The sequence below is a fragment of the Hoplias malabaricus genome, chromosome 2 (assembly GCF_029633855.1).
Source record: "Hoplias malabaricus isolate fHopMal1 chromosome 2, fHopMal1.hap1, whole genome shotgun sequence".
Lineage (NCBI taxonomy): Eukaryota > Metazoa > Chordata > Actinopteri > Characiformes > Erythrinidae > Hoplias > Hoplias malabaricus.
This window is the reverse complement of record NC_089801.1, coordinates 70,996,610-71,015,657: the sequence shown is the minus strand read 5'-3', so window position 1 is coordinate 71,015,657 and position 19,048 is coordinate 70,996,610. Positions and strand designations below refer to the sequence as shown.

Genomic DNA, 19,048 nt, shown 5'->3' with positions numbered 1-19,048 from the left:
GAAAGAAAGAGTGAGAGAGACAGAAACAGAGAGAGAGAGAGAGTGAGACAGAAAGACAGAGAGAGAGAGAGAAACAGAGAGAGACAGAGACACACAGAGAGAGAGAGAGAGATAAAGAGACACAGAGAGCGACAGACAGTGAGAAAGAGATAGAGAGAGAGAGAGAAAGAGAGAGAGACAGAAACACAGAGAGAGAGAGAGTGAGAGACAGAAACACAGAGAGAGAGAGAGAGAGAGAGCTTTGTGGGTTCTCGTATCATTAACTTCATCTGGTAGTGCTGTTGGTGCAGGCCTGGATGAAGACACTTTGTTTTTAAGCTGCACTATTTAAAGCAAAAAAATAGTGTTATTGCTTATGTTTACGAAGCAATATGAATTCATTTTGATTTTAGATATAGAAATGATCTGTTTATACAAACCCCATTCATCAAACACACAAAATAATGTAAATATAAATGATCATTTAAAAACACAGAGAGGGGCTGGGAATGTAATTCGAGAAGTTAATGTGGCTATTATCCATTAATTCATCTTCAAAACATCTGCATACTTTTCAGGGTGGGTCCAGAGCTTACCTGGAGTCCAGTGGCGGATGCTGGTCTTTCAAGGAGGGGAAGCTCAATTTCGGCCTACATCATAAAATGTGTCGGTTTATTTATACGTAAATTCTACCCTCCGTTCCTTTACAAGAAAATGATCTGTGACCCTGTCGTACCAACAAGGCGTCTTTTCCAGGGACTTGACTAGTGTCCTCTCAATGGCCAGCAGAGCTAGGCTGCTTAAACGGCCTTGGCCCATGTGAAGTGTGTCCGCCTGTGAGTGCTTTGTGACGGTGGAGGGGCTCAGCAGCACCCGCTGGACAGAAACTGCGATAGAAGTCAGAAAGAGTGATAGAAGTCTGTCTCCAAACACAAGCAGCTACAAAAAACCCCACCAGAAATAGAAGCTCGATTTGTCGCTAGTCGTTTTTAACAAAGAAAATGCCTCTAAGAGGTTTCAGAAAGTCTGGTTCAACTCAGAACAGAATGAAAATGCAATGCTCCCACGGATCTTTACACCAAAGGGTCGCTGATTCGCTCATTTCGCTGTCAATCAAAATGGGATTCAGCCTCAAACAGATCATCCAATCATCACGCAGAAGCTGAGCGTCCGGGCCAGCCGAGGCCAGCCCACTGCCCCATAGACCCCCAGAGACGCTGAGCGTCCGATGGGCGGGACAAAGCCCAGCATTTATCCAATCACTCGTCTTGTTTCGCTGCACTTCGCTGCTTCGCTATTGAACTCTGTGGACGCTCAGCGTCCTCACTGTTTAAAGCACTGTGAAGCTGCGGGAATGATTGAGAGGAAAGCCGCGTCTTCTCCAGTGATAAGAAGCTGATTCTGAACAAATGTTGATCGCGTTGTAGTGCATATTTATTCACTGACATGTACACACAACAGTATATATTTGATTACTTATTTTTTGACATTTTAGGGGAAGCTGAGCTTCCCTTGCAGTCTTTGATCAATCGCCTCTGCTGGAGTCATAGGGTGCAGGGCAGAAGCACACCATGTACAGGGCAAGGGTCCTCAATGACAATCACTCACACGTTCACAACCGTGAACTACTTCATATACTCACCCAGCCCCTTGATGCCTCCAACGCACAACCCAAACATTGATGCAGCTTGGTGCTATACATTGTTAATGATTCCCACATGAGCAAAGGACTACTAGACATGCTACTTATATCTGACATAAGCTAACACCAAAGCCTACTGCCCTTAAGAACACTGTGTACCCAAATCTCTCATCCGCCTAAAGGAACGGTTCAGCTATAAATGTATTATACACGGTGTTACTGTTGTTCCAAATGATGAAAACCAAAAATATTCAAACAACAGCGTCGGGGGAGACAGTTAGTCTCTGAATGTACATCTTCATAGTGGACCAACAAGGAAGGAGTGGTCTGTGAGTGGGTACAATGTTTAAAAACTCTAGGTTCACTGCTGTATCTGATCCTCTATACACCCTGTATTTACAGAACAACCAAGTGCACTTATATACTCTAAACAGTACATGATTAATGAGTGTAGGCACAAGATGGAGACAAATGATTTTGTACTGACAGTGATGTTACACACACACACACACACAGTGTATATAGATGCTACTACTGCATTTTTGAGGCCAGTGTCTGATGACTTATCCATGCACATAGCCTGCTGCAAACTGGTGGGCTATAAGCTAATTGTCCACTGAACTATTCCTTTAACCAGGCGCTGGGGTAAAAAGCCAGCCCTTAAACAGGCTAAAGCAGATCACTCACAATCCCCACCCCCCGTGGCTTTTTTTTAATTAGCCAAAAGCTTTTAAGCTAACAGGGTCAAGCTGAATTGACCTCCTCATGGGAATGTATTCCCCGATTGCAGTTCCAATTAATCGTTTGCTGTGATGGCAGTGTTATCTTACACAGAAGCGTGTAGGAAGACAGACAAGGACGTCTAGACAATATTAATGGCACCGGGGAAGCAAGGAGATGCAGTGAAGAGGGCTACTGGGAATAGGGTGACCATTACCAAAACAGATTTACGACCATGTGAAATGACTTAATCATTATTTCCATACTGTGACGAAAGGCGAATTAAATGAAGGTGACAGTTTTGATTGTGTTTTTGCATTCTGACTCTTACACCTAAGACCCAAAGGTGTATATTCGTCCGTGTCAAATCAATACGGTAAAGACCATAACATTCGACCAAGATGAGAAGTGTAAAGTATCCTCTGTTCTATTTAAAACTATTAATATTCGTTTCGTCTCTCAAACGTATGGTTTATTTCAATCACAGATAAAAAATACAATCATTGTCATGATTTTTAAAACTCAAGCAATAAGAGCTGATTACAAGAGAAGCCTGCTTGATGAACTAGGCTTAGGCTCCACATTTTGGGAGCTTTGAAAGAGCTAGAATGTGACCTTTTAGCACATGACAAAGATCAGAACTAAAAAACAATTTCCAAGGCTTTTTGAGGATACACACTGAATATTACTGTGCAATCTGGATAGCAAGGAAAGAGAGAAAAGGGAAAAGAAAAGAGAGAGAGAGAGAGAGAGAGAGAGAGAGAGAAATAAGAGAAACGATGAAGACAGAGAGACAGGGAGAGAGAAAAATATGAAGTTAAAATTTAATAAAGAGACAGAAAGACTGTTTGTGTGTGTGTGTATGTGAGAGAGAGAGAGAGAGAGATCTGAGATCCAGACAGTAGATACATTAATCTCTGGGAAAAGCCCCTTAGGACAGTTAAAGACCTAGACCTCAATTCACAGAAGACTGCTGTCCACTATAATTCCGGTCATTTCAGACAATGGCCATTCCTTGCGGATTTCAAACCAGTCAGTCAGTAAGTAGCATTAATAGCAGGCCCTTATCAGAGACCCTTCCATACTGATCTCAGAACAGCTCTAACAAATATGAACCACTTCTGCCACTGGATCACATCCAGACATGGCATGGTCTTTTTAAAAAGCTAAAAGTGACCTCTACTGCTCAGACACTGTACTGCAGATAAACTACCAACATAAAGGCGAAGTCTAGGACTAGGACAGGTTCAATACAATGAAAAGGTTTCCATATAAAAATCACTGGACTTTGGGATGAAAAATATTAAACAATATCGAGATGAGGTCTAGGGAGGGTTTCTTCCATCAAACTAAGCCTGAGCAAATGGGTTGGATATAAACATAAAATTCGGCCAAAATCAGTTTAGCCCTTTTTATTCATGCTGAGAAAGAAAAAGAAAATAGAAAGTATGTTAGAGGCATACAGCCACACACAAAATTATTCAATAGTAAAATATACAAGCTTTCAGTTGTTTGCAATAAACCAATCAAACAGATCAACACAACTGCAATAACAAGTTATACCTCAAAATATAACACAAAACGGCACTTTAATTGACTACTGCAATATCAGAATTATTTCATAAAAATGCCTTTAAACAGCACACTTTTGCCAAATCAGGGGCTGTCTGAAGTACACCTAAGGCAACTAATCAAAGGCTAGTCAGTTGTGTCTGAGATTTAAATAATAATAATAACTCAAAGGTTAGAAATATGGCTTTAAAGCTGTCCAAAAAGAGAAAACATCATTGCCTTCAATCAAAGAAAAGGATAAAACAACAACAAAGCCACTGGATGTTCTTAGAGATACAGATGGAAACATTGTCTCCAAGTTTAAAATTAAAAGGATCACTACCTGGACGTGGCAGAAAAAGAAAGCTATCGTTGGCTGCCACCAGATTCCTGAGGAGGCAGGTGATCAAAAACCCTTGAGTGACTGCAAAAGCCCTGCAACAAGATTTGGTGGCAGCAGACGTTGAGGTTTGTGTTTGCATAGTGGAGCATCCTATACCCAAAAGGACAAGACAAATTAGCTCCAATATGCTCAAAACCACATAAATAAGTCAGAAAAATGTTGGGATTCTGTTCTGTAGAGTAATGAAACAGAACCGGCCACTTGCTCTGTGGCCTCCGGCACTCAAAACCTACAGCCTGTGGAGGGCACATTCACAGTCGCCTGAATTGAACCCCATTGAAAATCCTTGGAGGGATTTTTGCAGCACGCAAGCCCCAGAATTTAAGTGAACTGGAGGACGCTGCCCATGAGGAAAGAGCTAAGATTCCTCAGAAGCACTGCCAGAAGATGGTGTCTTGCTAGTTATCACATTTGCAGCAGGTCACATTGCACCTGTCATCTTGGAGTTCAACAATTCTGAGAATGCAGTAGTCATTATATATAAGTTTTGTTATATGTTGAATTTGGGGGTAAAACTCGTTATGTTAGTTGTGCTAAGCTATTTAAATAGTTCTTATTTGACTGGTGTACTGCGAAGAGCTGAAAGTGTGTCAACTGTGCTAAGTAACCTAATGTGCAAAAGGGTTTGAATAATTTTGATTGCAAAGTTTCTATTTTTTTTTTAAATGATGTTGACATCAGTAGAACACCTAATAAAGTTCCAGTAACACTCATTAGAGGTGTAGATGTAGTTAGTCTGGGTTCAGGTTTACATTTATTGTGTAGGAAAGCCACGTTAAGATGAAAATCGTTTTAGCAGATTTTTGTGTTTTAATAATTACACGGACTGGTTGCCATTATCATCGGAAGCTTTTCTGGTGCAGTAACCCACCTCCAATTGTACAGAATGAGAAGAAACTTCTAGTTAAGGTTCAGTTCATGTATTTGCCAGTAGGTGGCCTTCATCTACAAAAACCTTTCCTCATGCTTGTCCATTCTCGTCCTGTCCGCTGCTATCTGGATGCTGTTTGATTGTTTCCCTTTGTTTTGTTTGTTTGTTGTTATTGGTGGCTTTGCAAAGAGATGGTGGAGCTGATTTTCTGTAGGCATTTAGATTGTATGACAATCACAGAGTGTATGACAATTACACTGAGGAATACACAGTGAGCAAATACTGTGTGGTCAAATGATGAAATAAACATGTCTTAGTTCATTTTGAGTATTAAAATACCAGTTTTTCTAAAATTTCTTTCTCTCTCTCTCTCTCATTTACACAGAAAAACTGGCTTTATTCAACATTCATTCATTGTCTGTAACCACTTATCCAGTTCAGGGTCGGCGTGGGTCCGGAACCTTCCTTTCACGACTGTCCTACCCATAATCACTGGGAGCAGAGCATGAACACACCCTGAATACGGAGCCAGTCCTTCAGAGAGCAAAGCATACTTTTTTTTATTTATTCATTTATTTTTCCAAAATGAGAAATGCAAAAAAATAGCAACTGAGCATGAACATGTGCAGAAGTGTGTTCCCTGTACTTATTTTCACTTTGCAAATCCACAAAGCACATCATTTGTTAAAGAACCATCCAAACATCTGAGTATGATTCAGCAATAACTTGCCCTGCTGAGTGCTTATTACTTTGTTTTTATAAACCTATTCCACCTATGTTTCTGTGTCAGTCTTCACCAAATAAACTATTTCTGTCCATAATTTCGGACTAAAACAGTACTGTAACAAGTCACAAGCATAAAAAAACCCACAGGACTCTGAAGATGTGATGTTATCTGATAAAAGCCAAAAGGCATGTACTCTATACTGTGTTATGCTGTTTGTAGTGAGTTCAAAAGAATAATCTGACCAAAAAAAAAAAAAAATCAAACGTAGTCAACTTCCCCCTTTCCCACAGAAGTAGACAGTCAGTCAAGACGTGTTTGGATCCGAAGTTTGCTTCTCAGGCTAAAATGCTAATGTAAACCACATAGCCAAGGGTTCTGGACATCTGCTCATCCTACAGTTCTATAAAAAATCAATTATATTAATAGAGATACGTGTCTTTTAACTGCAGTATCATCCTCTGCTTTTCTGAGAAGGCTTCATACTGGATGATGAAACAATTATGTGAGGGTGTTGTTGGAGGATTCGGCCACATTAACATAACGTGTTAATCGGGTGCTTTATACCCCTCTAGCCTGAACTTGGCAATGAGCATGGTAAGTTTAGGCTGATGTCCTGTGGCGATTATACTAGCCTAGGGTGACCACACATCCTCTTTTACCCGGACATGTCCTCTTTTTTAGACCTAAAAAAAATTGTCCGGGCGGCTTTTCACAAACGTCCGGGATTTTGTTTTTCTAGAGCTTACATAGAACTTCGAGAAGCGTTTCGTTCACAAACTAGTCCCTCCCTCCCCTACTCCGATTGGTTCGCTTGAGTGAGAAGGGGGCGTGGTGAAGTAGCCTACAATCTTCTGATTGGACGGTCTGACTGTAGAGCTACCGTTATTGGTCGATAACCTTCTCTGTAAACATTTAATTGGTCAGTCTGCACGTCAGTAGTCCTTGTTTACGTCAGGCAAAGCTCATGTCCCTACCCTCATCTCGAGCAGCTATGCCGAAACGTAAATGTAAGTTCTCGGATGAATTAAAAAAGAAATTCCCATGTTTTGTGTAGCAAATAAAGGTGTAAAGGATCTAAAAGTACATATAGGTTCAACTCAGCAGCTAACACACACCCCCCCCCCATAAACATATACTATACTATATAAAAATGGACTATAAATATGTGTATGCCATTTACTGTCAGAAACCACCAGAGTATTTGATATTACTAGACACTTTAGGCAATTAGCCCAATGCTAATGGATAGCCTGCCGTTATTTACTGATTGTAGTTAGCTATATTATCAGTGTTGCTCTAGTGCAAAAGAAGCAAGCTCCAGATAATGAAGATATCTGGAAAAGATTTATATCAGGTTTATTGTCAAACTGTGTCTGTAAGGCGATGAGTCAAACACTCACTGCGACGTGTACTGGACGCTGTGGCACACGTCTCAGTGACTTATTTCCCTGCTGTACCCCCACTGATCCTTAATCGCTCTATCTGCATGAGCGACATGCGGAAGAGCCGACCTTGGGAATAACACAGTGTGTGTGAGGTAGAATCAAAATCAAACAGCAGGCCATCCTGACTGGCTCTTAGACGAAGGGCAAATAACTCAAGGTCTGTGGGCATCGACCCAGAAACAAAAATGCTTCGCTAAAACAGATTCATGGAACAAGCTATATGACCTGGATGTATAAAAAAAAGAATCAATAAACACACACACACACACACGCTCACGCACACACAAACAAATACATGCTTGAGTATGTCCAATTACATGCACACTTACACACATGTAGAGGTCAGTAAAGTCCTTGCTCTGTGTCTAGTGTTTCAATATTCCCTTTATTGCTGGAGAAATAAAATCAGCCGTAGTATTTTTTTCCATGTTCTTTCCTGACATAAGAACAACCAGAACGAGACACATTGTTTGATGTATAGACAACAGTTAAATATCTAATTACTATATCTTTTAATTAATAGCACAACAGGTAACTGCTCATTGGTCAAAAAGCTAAATGCCTTTTATTGCAGTGTTCTAAGTGTTATCTGCATGTTTATGACATCACAAGGGATTAAGCTGGTGATGACTCAGCGCAGTGCACGAGACCTCAGCTAGGCAGGATGGCACTGTGGGGTCATGACCTTTGAGGAAGAGGGTGAAAGGGAGCTAAAAACATACAAACTATCAGATGAACCAAAGTCTTATTGTACTACAAAGTGCCTCTCTATGTGGAGGTCAGAGCCAATCACTGGAATTACACTTATATAATAATGTAATAAATAATCACAATGCAATACATAAAAGACTTTTACTTATTAATACACAGTGAGAATGTTAAAAGAAAAATCTATTATATAGCTACAAGGTTCACTTGGTCTTAACCAGCTGTTCAGAAAAGCCTATCAGTTACACACACACACACACACACACACACACACACACGCACACACACGCACGCACACACACACGCACACACACACGCACACACACACGCACACACACACGCACACACACACGCACACACACACGCACACACACACGCACACACACACGCACACACACACGCACCATGCTTGGAGTGCAGAGGTAATACAATCAGGCTCATACTGTCCATCTGGAATGAATCATTGTGTAATTTCATCATATGTGGACACACACATACACACACACACACACACAAATAAACACACTTTTTTGTACGTGTACATACTGTCCAGTCTGTGTCCCTGGTTTGTGTTGATTTAGAGGGTGAAGGAGGCACACAACCACAGACATCCATCAGCCATTTACCCTATAAATCTCTCAATACCACTCACCTCATACTGACCTCCACAGATTCAGTCACACTTTAACACAACTGTGTTATTAAAATGAAGTCCCATATTTTGCTTTCCATAAAATACACATCCCCTGTTATTGATTTAAATTTTAAAAAATTGTCAGACAACCAACCAATGTATAACAATGCACAAAAATGCAGCTTTAAAACAGTTCAAAAGATCATGAGCTGAGTGTTGTGGGTAGGGATGGGCATTTCTGTCGTATTTGATCAGTGATATTTCAATAATCCCCACATGCCCCAAGCCAAAAATAATTAGCGTTCATTTTATTTACAATTTAAGACCATATATATATATATATATATATATTTTTTTTTTTTCGTTGTTGTTCCGGCGTGTGACTTAAATATGAGAGTAGAAAGTCATCGATATTTTTTTATTTTGTTGAAAATTTTTTTAAATAAATCGATTGTCTAAGACAAAATGTTGACCAAAAATGAGAGACTGAGACAGTGAATGAGAGCAAGTGAGAGAGAGAGACTGTGTTAGAGAGAGGGAGAGAGAGAGAGAGAGAGAGAGAGAGAGACTGTTAGGGAGAGAGAGAGAAAGAGAGGGACTATGTTAGAGAGAGAGAGAAAGAGAGGGACTGTGTGTGTGTGAGAGAGAGAGAGAGAGAGAGAGAGAGAGGGACTGTGTGAGAGAGAGAGAGAGAGAGAAAGAGAGAGACAGACAGAGAGAGAGAGATTGTGTTAGAGAGAGAGAGAAAGAGAGAGACAGTGAGAGAGAGAGAGAGAGAGACAGTGAAAGAGAGAGAGAAAGAGAGAGACAGAGAGAGAGAGAGACATAGTGAAAGAGAGAGAGAAAGAGAGACAGACAGAGACAGAGAGAGAGAGAGAGAGAGTGTGAGAGACTGTGTGTGTGTGTGTGTGTGTGTGTGAGAGAGAGAATAAGAGACAGATACAAAGAGAGGTGAAAACTGAACCAAGCAGAGTGGGAGGACGGATAGCTGAATAATAGAAAAAGAACAAGATAAGGACAGAAAACGAGAGACGAAAAGATGGAGCGTGACCGAGAGCCTATGTGAGGGAGAGAGAAGGAGGAATGTGGAACAGAGAGCAGGAGAGAAATCTGGAACAAAAAGAAGGATCGTGACCCTCTCACTCTTTCTATTCCTACAGACAAGCAATCAGCAGAGTTCAGGACGCACTCACTGACTGTGAGCTAGAGAAGTGAACCGCAGGAGAGATTAAAAATGAAATGTGAGAGAGAGGGAGAGAGAGAGTGAGGGGAGGGGGGCTGTATCTTATCTTCATTGCTCTCTCTCTCTCTCTCTCTCTTGCCTCAGGTGGATTCTGTCTCACTATAGTGTATTAAATGAAAGCTGAACGTTTGCAAGCTACAAAGATCCAGATAATTACAGAACACAGTGAGTTTATTCATGCTCCTCTCACACAGACTCTCTCTCTCTCTCTCTCTCTCTCTCAGTGGTCCATCACCCATATAATATCTGGTTAGCAGCAGAGCAGACTTGTAGTAATCTCTTCCCATTGATGGAAAAGTTTCTATCTGTTTGAAGGTGCAGACACAAGCACCTTACTCTCACTTCTGGACAAAATATATTTAAAAACTCTATAATAATATGGAGATACAAGATTCTGTTCTGAATACAGTGTTATGTATGTGTGTGTGTGTGTGTGTGTGTGTGTGTGTGTGTGTGTGAGGGAGTGACACTCACTCTACTGGAGGGTTGATATCGTCCGGTTTGGTCTCAAAAAAGCGCAGGACCTCTTCGCTCTGGGAGATCTGGGGAGGAAGTCGCACCAGGGCCTGATAACCAGCCAGGAAATGACACAGGACAATCAGCAGAGGGACAACACCACATTCAAACACAATCATCCTACACTTGTACTGCAGCTGCTTCTATACCAGCCCTGAGGGTAGAGTTCCTCTAAGGTCTCTTACTGTGTGCTCACTGCTTATTTGTAAAATTACTGTAAAGGAATAAGTGGTTTGGAAACAAATATGTCATATCCATATAGTTAGACACACAATGCGTATTACAATATTTAATTTTTCTGAAATTTTCTAACAGATAAACAGAGAGAAGGCAATGCAATAGTGTAATAATAATAAGAAAGATAAAACATAAACACATAATTTCAGTCAATTAAAAATAGCTGGAATAATAAATAAGGGAATGGCAATTCAGTTCTTCAGTTCATTGGCGATGGCTCTTGGTTACAGGGTCTTAAGAGATCGTCTGCTTTTATTACAAAGTCTGCAAGCACTGAAAAGGTCAGTTATGTACTCAGAATAGAACAATGTCATATTATACAACACTTACTTCACAACCAATCTGGTTGGATATTAAAATATTCTGGTGAGATTTTTTTTTCCACAATAAGCAACATGTAACAACATGTTTTAAGCTGCAGGTATCATTGCTAAGTACTCAAGAATCTACACTCAACACATTAGATCATGTCCACTGGAATATGCTATAATTTTAAAGATTATATTTGCATATCTATGGAATAATAAAAAAGGCACCAATTTTTTTTCATTAATATGCAAGTTGCTATCTCAATATTTCGAGATACTATCTCATTATTTTGAGATACTAAGTCAATATATTGAGATATTAACTCATTATTTTGAGCTACTTAGTTAATATAGTGAGATATTAACTCATTATTTTTAGATAATAAGTGAATATATTGAGATACTATCTCATTATTCTGAGATACTAAGTCAATATATTGAGATACTATCTCATTATTTTAGATAAGTCAATATATTGAGATAGTATACAATCACAATATATTGACTTAGTTTCTCAAAATAATGAGATCCTATCTCAATGTTTTGACTTATTATATCAAAATAATGAGATAGTATCACAATATATTGACTTAGTATCTCAAAATAATGAGATAGCATCTCAATTTATTGACTTAGTATCTAAAAATAATGAGATAGTATCTCAATATATTGACTTAGTATCTCAAAATATTGAGATAGAATAATGAGCAAATTGCATATTAATGAAAAATAACTGGTGCCTTTTTTGTATTATTTTATGTGGCAGAAAAAGGCTTTTCCATAGCATATAGGACCTACTTTTAATACAGAAATATAACTAGTTCCCTATATTGGAATTAGGGGATTAATATATTCAGAAATGGTGTTACCGATTTTTTTGTTTTTATATTGCACAACAGCTAGTGGGCCTACATGCTGACACTGCTTTCTTTCTAATATTTTTTTCATTTTTTTCCCACTATGATTAGAGCAGCCAAATACTGCAGTGCCAAATTATAGCATTAGGTGGAGCTGAACCGATGCTGCATTCCCAAGCATGTGAGAGTGAAAAGCACAAATCTAGACTCTCCACAAGTACTAGACTCTCCAGTGCTCTGAATTTGAGCAACGCTGGTATCCAGCTGGTGGGAGAAACAGCGGCCGGCCTGTGGTCAATAATCCAAAAAGTGGAAATATAAAAATAATTTTAAATGTATAACTATTTGAATATAAACTATGCTCCTTCATAGTGCATCTTGATTTAAAAATTGTAGGTTTATTAATTCCATAAAGCAGCACACATAAAATACAACATCTCATTTGTACACTACACCCAGTGGACTGGTAGGATTTGCTTCAGCTGACAATTCATTACTGAGAGAGAGACAGGAATGTGACTGAGAGACATGTAGCACTTGTGAGGAGAATCCCTGGAGTAAGAGCATTCTTTGAGAACATGGAGCAATTACACAGAGTCCGTTTGTCTAATTAAAGCTTACAGGAAATGGCTGGTAAACATTGCCCTCTCCACCACTTCAAAGCAAATTACTCTCCACAACTGGACACTAATGTGCTGCTTCCTCATACAACACAATACAAGTCCTAGAATTAGGGCACTGATAAGGCGGCACTGACCAGATCCTTTTTAATGGTTAAAACATACAAACCTACTGGCCTGGATGTGTCAGAGATTTTAAACTTGGCTGCTTCCGCGTGTAGTACTTTTTACGGCACTTAAATTTGTATGTTTTATGCAACATGGACGAGTTAATTCAGGGACTATATAGTTAATGATTTTTTCTTCTCATTAGAGCTGAAAACATTTTTAAATAATTAAATAATCAGTTCCATAAACGTTGCTTGATACTTTTTGGTGGTGAAAAGGGACTCTCAGATCCTTTCAATTTAAATGAGAATTTTTAGTTAAAAGCTTCCATTTTAGGGCTTTTTTTCACCCAATAATTTCTATGGGTCCAATCATCATAAGATGCATGTATGACTTGAAGAGGTCACAGGAGTGAACAGAAAATTACTATAAATAGATAGTCTACTATAATTTATATTCAGAAAATTCTTGTTACCAAAGTACTGAGAATACTAAGAGATACTAAGTCAATATATTGAGATACTAACTCATTATTTTCAGATACTAAGTCAATATATTGAGATAGTATCTCATTATTTTCAGATACTAAGTCAATATATTGAGATAGTATACAATCTCAATATATTGACATTGTATATCAAAATAATGAGATCCTAACTCAATGTTTTGAATTAATATCTCAAAACAATTACATAGTATAACAATATATTGACTTAGAATCTCAAAATAATGAGATACTATCTCAACATATTGAGATAGCAAATTGCATATTAATGAAAAATAACAACTTTTTGTTTTTTGTATTATTTTATGTGGCAGAAACAGGCTTCCATAGCATATCGGACCTACTTTTAATACAGAAATATAACTAATCCCCTATATTGGAATTAGGGGATTAATAAATTTAATAAATTAGGGCATTAACAAATCTTAAGGAGTGAACAGAAAGTTAGTATAAATAGATAGTCTACTATAATTTATAATCAGAACATACTTGTTACCAAAGTACTGAGAATGCTTAAAAAAAACATTTTAAAATACCATTTGCTGACATTATATTTTAATCTGTACTGTTTAACATTTTACTGACTGTATCTAAAACACTGTGTTTTTCTACATTTTGAGTAGTATATACACCTATGCCAAAAATGATTCATACCACACCAGGTTTTGATTTATAGTGAATATATATATCACCAATATGTGGAAAAAAACAAGTGACGAAAGTTAATAATACATTGTACTGAATATTTTAATAGCACATTGTAATTACTGATTTAGATGCATAGTACTTCATGGAACTCACAATAACAGCATCAAACGGTATCATATTTTACCACCTGAAAGAACATATGACTTAAAGTAAATGTCTAAGAATGGAGGGTATGATTTGAAATACCATCATAAAACTTAAATCAATAGACTCTAAGGTGCTGTGAAACGCTCTGGTGCTGGTGCTCATAATGACCTGCTTACCAAAAATCCCATAACACTTTCTGTCTCTCTAGCTCCTCCAAGCAGATGTCCCCTATCTGTGTGCATTTGTTAATGTCTCCAGTGTTTATGAGAGTGTAAAACTGGATCTTTGCCATCAGAACAGAGGAGGAGGGAGATGAGGGAGAAAAGAGACCAGCCTTATGAACAGGAGAGAGAGAGAGAGAGAGAGAGAGAGAGAGAAATGGCTCGTTTCACAGCACTAAAGGTACCTGGGAGACTTCCCAAGAGAGAGACAGAGAGGGAGACAGAGTGAGAGGTAAGTACTAAAAAATACAGATCACTGACAGCTATTTACTGAAATAAGGATAAATTCAGTCTTGATTGTTCATTAACTCTTTATAATCTGTAGCAGACATGTATTTATTTATTTATTTATTAACATCATTCCTTGTACTGACAAATGAGATAACACATCCGGGTACTTTCATGCCTTGCCTTGCCTTGCCTTGCCATAAATAAGGAATTTAATTTACTTAAGTAATAGATGTTTCTCACTCCTACTGTGTTTTAAAGCAGCAGGAAAACAGGCTAAAGTAAGAATGTTATAGGCCCTCATACAGAACCCTGAGAAACCTCGCATATGAAAAGCTGCATTCCAGTCGAAACCTGTTTCATACATAATAATGTGAGTAGCTTTAACCTTGGACGTGACAGGTACACATCCTTATTCATATATACATGTTCAGGAGCAAAGAGTTTACTGACAGAATCTGATTAAATGTGATAAACAGCAGTAGACACTTAAACAGAGAGAAAACTCACCCTGCAGTAGTCGTCTATAAAGCGCAGCCTTTTCATGGCCACGTCTCGTACATGACTTCGTCGAAAAAGGATTTTACCTAGGAACACAACCAATGAATAGAACAAATTAACATTCAAGCAAAGCAAGTGATATTAAAGGGGACATATTATATCCCCCCCCCCGTAACCTCTGGTTTTAACTAAATGTTTGTGACATGCTTTCATCGAAGTACCACACGGTTTATAAGGAGCAGAAATGCTCAAAAACATAGAATTTTATAGTGTCATTTATTGAAATTAACCTGTTACAATCTGTTATTAAGTAACGCATGAATTTACCTTCAAAAATGTACTACCGTGGATATAATTTTTTGTAGATAAAGACAATATATCTGCATTTAAATTGTTTAAAAACCTAAATAAAATTATTATGGAGAATCAGTCCTTTCAAAAATTTAAAGTGCCTGTGAAGCATGTGAAGGTGGCATGGCATGAATTCACTATGAATACTCTGGAACATTTCTGGTTCTGTTCACACATGCACTGTACTTGGGCACTAACAGGTGAAGGTAATGTCTGGTACAATTGTAACAACACATATAGCTCCTTCTGATAATGTCCTGAAAGGTTCTGTGTTACCTTACATGTATGAAAGGAGATTTAGTTTTAAAAACTGTGAAGTGCACTATGTAGGAAGCATGGTGCAATCTGGGACACAGCCTTTTCCACCCCTAGGTCTTTGTCTGGTAGGACTCTGCGTTGATACACCAATGCACCCAATAAGTGTTTTTATTCATATGTCCCCTTTAAATACAACCGAACATACAACCAATAAATGCTTAACCAAGACTGATAGGCTGTGGTGTTTCTGTACATCTGTGAAAAGAACTGATTTAAAGAGGTTTAATTTTGTTTGCAGACGAAATAAAACGAAACGTAATAAAAACACTAATTAATAAGGACTAGAAAAATAGGTCCCATGCACAAAATGAGTGTAGACGTCCATTTAAGTCTTGAGAATCCTGTTAGCCTAATCACATTCCAACACTGCTAGTAAATTAAATGCAATGTTTGCCTTCCTTTCTCTAAATCTAATCAAGTGAAACTGCAACAAAACATAAAACATATACTATACAAAGGTCTATAGACACCTCTTATCATGAGTGATGACTTCAAGGTGCATTTAATCATCCTTTTAGAAAAACACGAAGAAAAATGGGAAGCTTTGTCACCAAGTCAGATGACAACAAGCACTGGTGGAAGTCCCCAGGCACTGGGCTACGAAGCAGTGGAACTCTAGAGTGATGGAGCATAATCCAATATGTCCATAATGGTGGATTTTGAGTTTTTAATCCAACTTCTGCACCTATAACCTCACTTATTTTCTCATGGCTTAGTGATAACAGACCTTCACAGCAATGTTCCAGCATTTATTGTAGACGATTAGAAGCTGGATGGGTAGGTATCTATCAACATTTGACCATACAGTGCAGAATAACACATCTGAAATCTATCTGAATTTATATGAACTCCTGATGTTGTGCACTATGTAAAACAGCTAAATTATTCCCTGGAAGATATAAAGGACCATAATAACACTACCATATCTTGGGATTTTTTCTACATGCGTATCTCTAAGGGCGTAAACATGTTTGGTTTACATAACAATGAATGTACAGCTCAAAGTCTTTTCAATCAAAGTGTATTGTGTTGCAATATGACATGTTTTATTGTGCCAATGAGTCATTGATGTTAAAGCCACAAAATAGCTTGGGCTGTTTTATGATATTGTTTATCAACGTGGAGGTCAGAGCTTATTAAACTGGACGGGTGACTGAGAGAGAGAGAGAGAGAGAATAATAAATGTGTGTGTGCGTATGGTATATGGGTGGAGTGTGTGTGTGCTTTGTACACTGATGGATCCATAAACCTCTGAGGTTGTATATTACTTCAAGCAACGCCATGTGTCCCACTCATCCATCAGAGGAAGAGGTGGATGTAAAGAGAGGGAGGTGTTGGAAACTCTGGAACTTTACAACATCAACTTTACTAACACCGTCTAAATGATTATTCATTCATTATCTGTAACCTTTATCCAGTTCAGGGTCACGGTGGGTCCAGAGCCTACCCGGAATCATTGGGCACAAGGCGGGAATACACCCTGGAAGGGGCGTCCTTCACAGGGCAACACACACACACACACATTCACTCACACCTATGGATACTTTCGAGTCTCCAATCCAGTGGAGTTACCAACGTGTGTTTTTGGAGCTTGGGAGGAAACCCACGCAGACACAGGGAGAACACACCACACTCCTCACAGACAGTCACCCGGAGGAAACCCACGCAGACACAGGGAGAACACACCACACTCCTCACAGACAGTCACCCAGAGGAAACCCACGCCGACACAGGGAGAACACACTACACTCCTCACAGACAGTCACCCAGAGGAAACCCACGCCGACACAGGGAGAACACACCACACTCCTCACAGACAGTCACCCGGAGGAAACCCACGCAGACACAGGGAGAACACACCACACTCCTCACAGACAGTCACCCAGAGGAAACCCACGCCGACACAGGGAGAACACACTACACTCCTCACAGACAGTCACCCAGAGGAAACCCACGCAGACACAGGGAGAACACACCACACTCCTCACAGACAGTCACCCGGAGAAAAACCCACGCAGACACAGGGAGAACACACCACACTCCTCACAGACAGTCACCCAGAGGAAACCCACGCCGACACAGGGAGAACACACCATGCTCCTCACAGACAGTCACCCAGAGGAAACCTACGCAGACAAAGGGAGAACACACCACACTCCTCACAGACAGTCACCCGGAGAAAAACCCACGCAGACACAGAGAGAACACACCACACTCCTCACAGACAGCCACCCGGAGCAGGACTCGAACCCACAACCTCCAGGTCCCTGGAGCTGTGACAGAGACACTACCTGCTGCACCACGGTAACAAGGCAATGGCTTAAAGGTTAGAGAAGTGGGCTTGAAACTGGAAATTCTCTGGTTCAATCCCCACAACAGACAGGAAAATATGGGGCAAGGTCATCATAGATTTTAGCAGCCAGTCCTGTTTGTTTTCTAAAAAGCGCAAGCTGTAAGTAACTAAGCTATGCTTATGTCACACTTACCTCAAACACATTAAGCAGTTTTTATGTCAGTCGCTGGATAGCTTCTCATTATTTCACGTAAACATATAAAGTAAAGACTATGCAGAAATCAATATGCAATGGGCCCATAAACACGAGGAGGTAATGAAGATGGCTTCTGACTGACACCAAAGATGAATGGATTCTTTGTTCACCTTGTTCAAGAATCATCTAATTTGACAGAACTACTGTTTTTACTTGACATCTATGGGCAGGGCTTGTCAAAAAAAAGGTGCTTGAACAAAAATAGACCCACATGAAACAAACCATAAGCCTCGCCACACAAGACAAGGACTGCCATACCTTACATAACCCCAAATAAGAATTCCAATGCAGCATTTATAAATCATGGTCTGAAAGGCTTTTTTGTCATCAGTGTGCAGTGTAACCGCTTAAAAGATCTTTCACATATGATAAAGAGCCCATAACGTCTGATAAATTTAACAGGAAGTGGAATTCTAAAGAAATAGAAGTGTTTACTGTATGTTTACCTGATATGCATTCCCTCTCTCTCACTCACACACGAAATGCTACGCTAAAAACACGTGCTAGGCTAAGCTCAAACTCTGGGAAGCAGACGCAGAGGGGGCGTTGTGTTACTGTCGTGGTAGAAATACACTCTGAGGCGGGACATGCTGAGTGTTTCCAACCCCCTGCCTGAGGCTCCCGTCTGGGTCGAAACTATCAGCACTTCTTGATCTGTTACAACTATCTGACTGCAACGCTTACAAATTATGAGCAATTCAGTTTACACAGTCTCCCCCTTTCTCTAAACCCAGGGATTAATAATAAACATTAAAATTACTCATAGCTAAGTAATAAAATATTGAAAACTGATAACCCTCCAGTATATTACATTATAGTATAGTACAGTACATTCAAAGCATAATAATATAAACAATACAAATGACTCTTGGAATTTAAGACACTGAGTATAATGTAGACAGGGCTTTCGCGAATCGTCTATCATGCTGTAGGTAAAATGGACGTGGTCAGAGGAAGTGGGTTGGGGGTATAAAGGTATAGTGTGACCACAGGGAGATAGAAGGAAGACTG

At 39.3% G+C, this 19,048-nt stretch overlaps 1 protein-coding gene across 3 annotated transcripts in view; it reads right to left on the bottom strand.

Moving 5' to 3' along the window:
- sh3pxd2aa (SH3 and PX domains 2Aa) overlaps positions 1–19,048 on the bottom strand; it is a 124,910-nt gene that overhangs the window by 55,074 nt on the left and 50,788 nt on the right. For all 3 annotated transcript variants that reach the window (XM_066661357.1, XM_066661359.1, XM_066661358.1), the window contains exons 4-5: positions 14,829–14,905; positions 10,398–10,489 (exon numbers count right to left, since the gene is read on the bottom strand). In XM_066661357.1, coding sequence (XP_066517454.1) covers positions 10,398–10,489; positions 14,829–14,905 — 169 coding nt within the window. The remainder of the gene's footprint in view (positions 1–10,397; positions 10,490–14,828; positions 14,906–19,048) is intronic.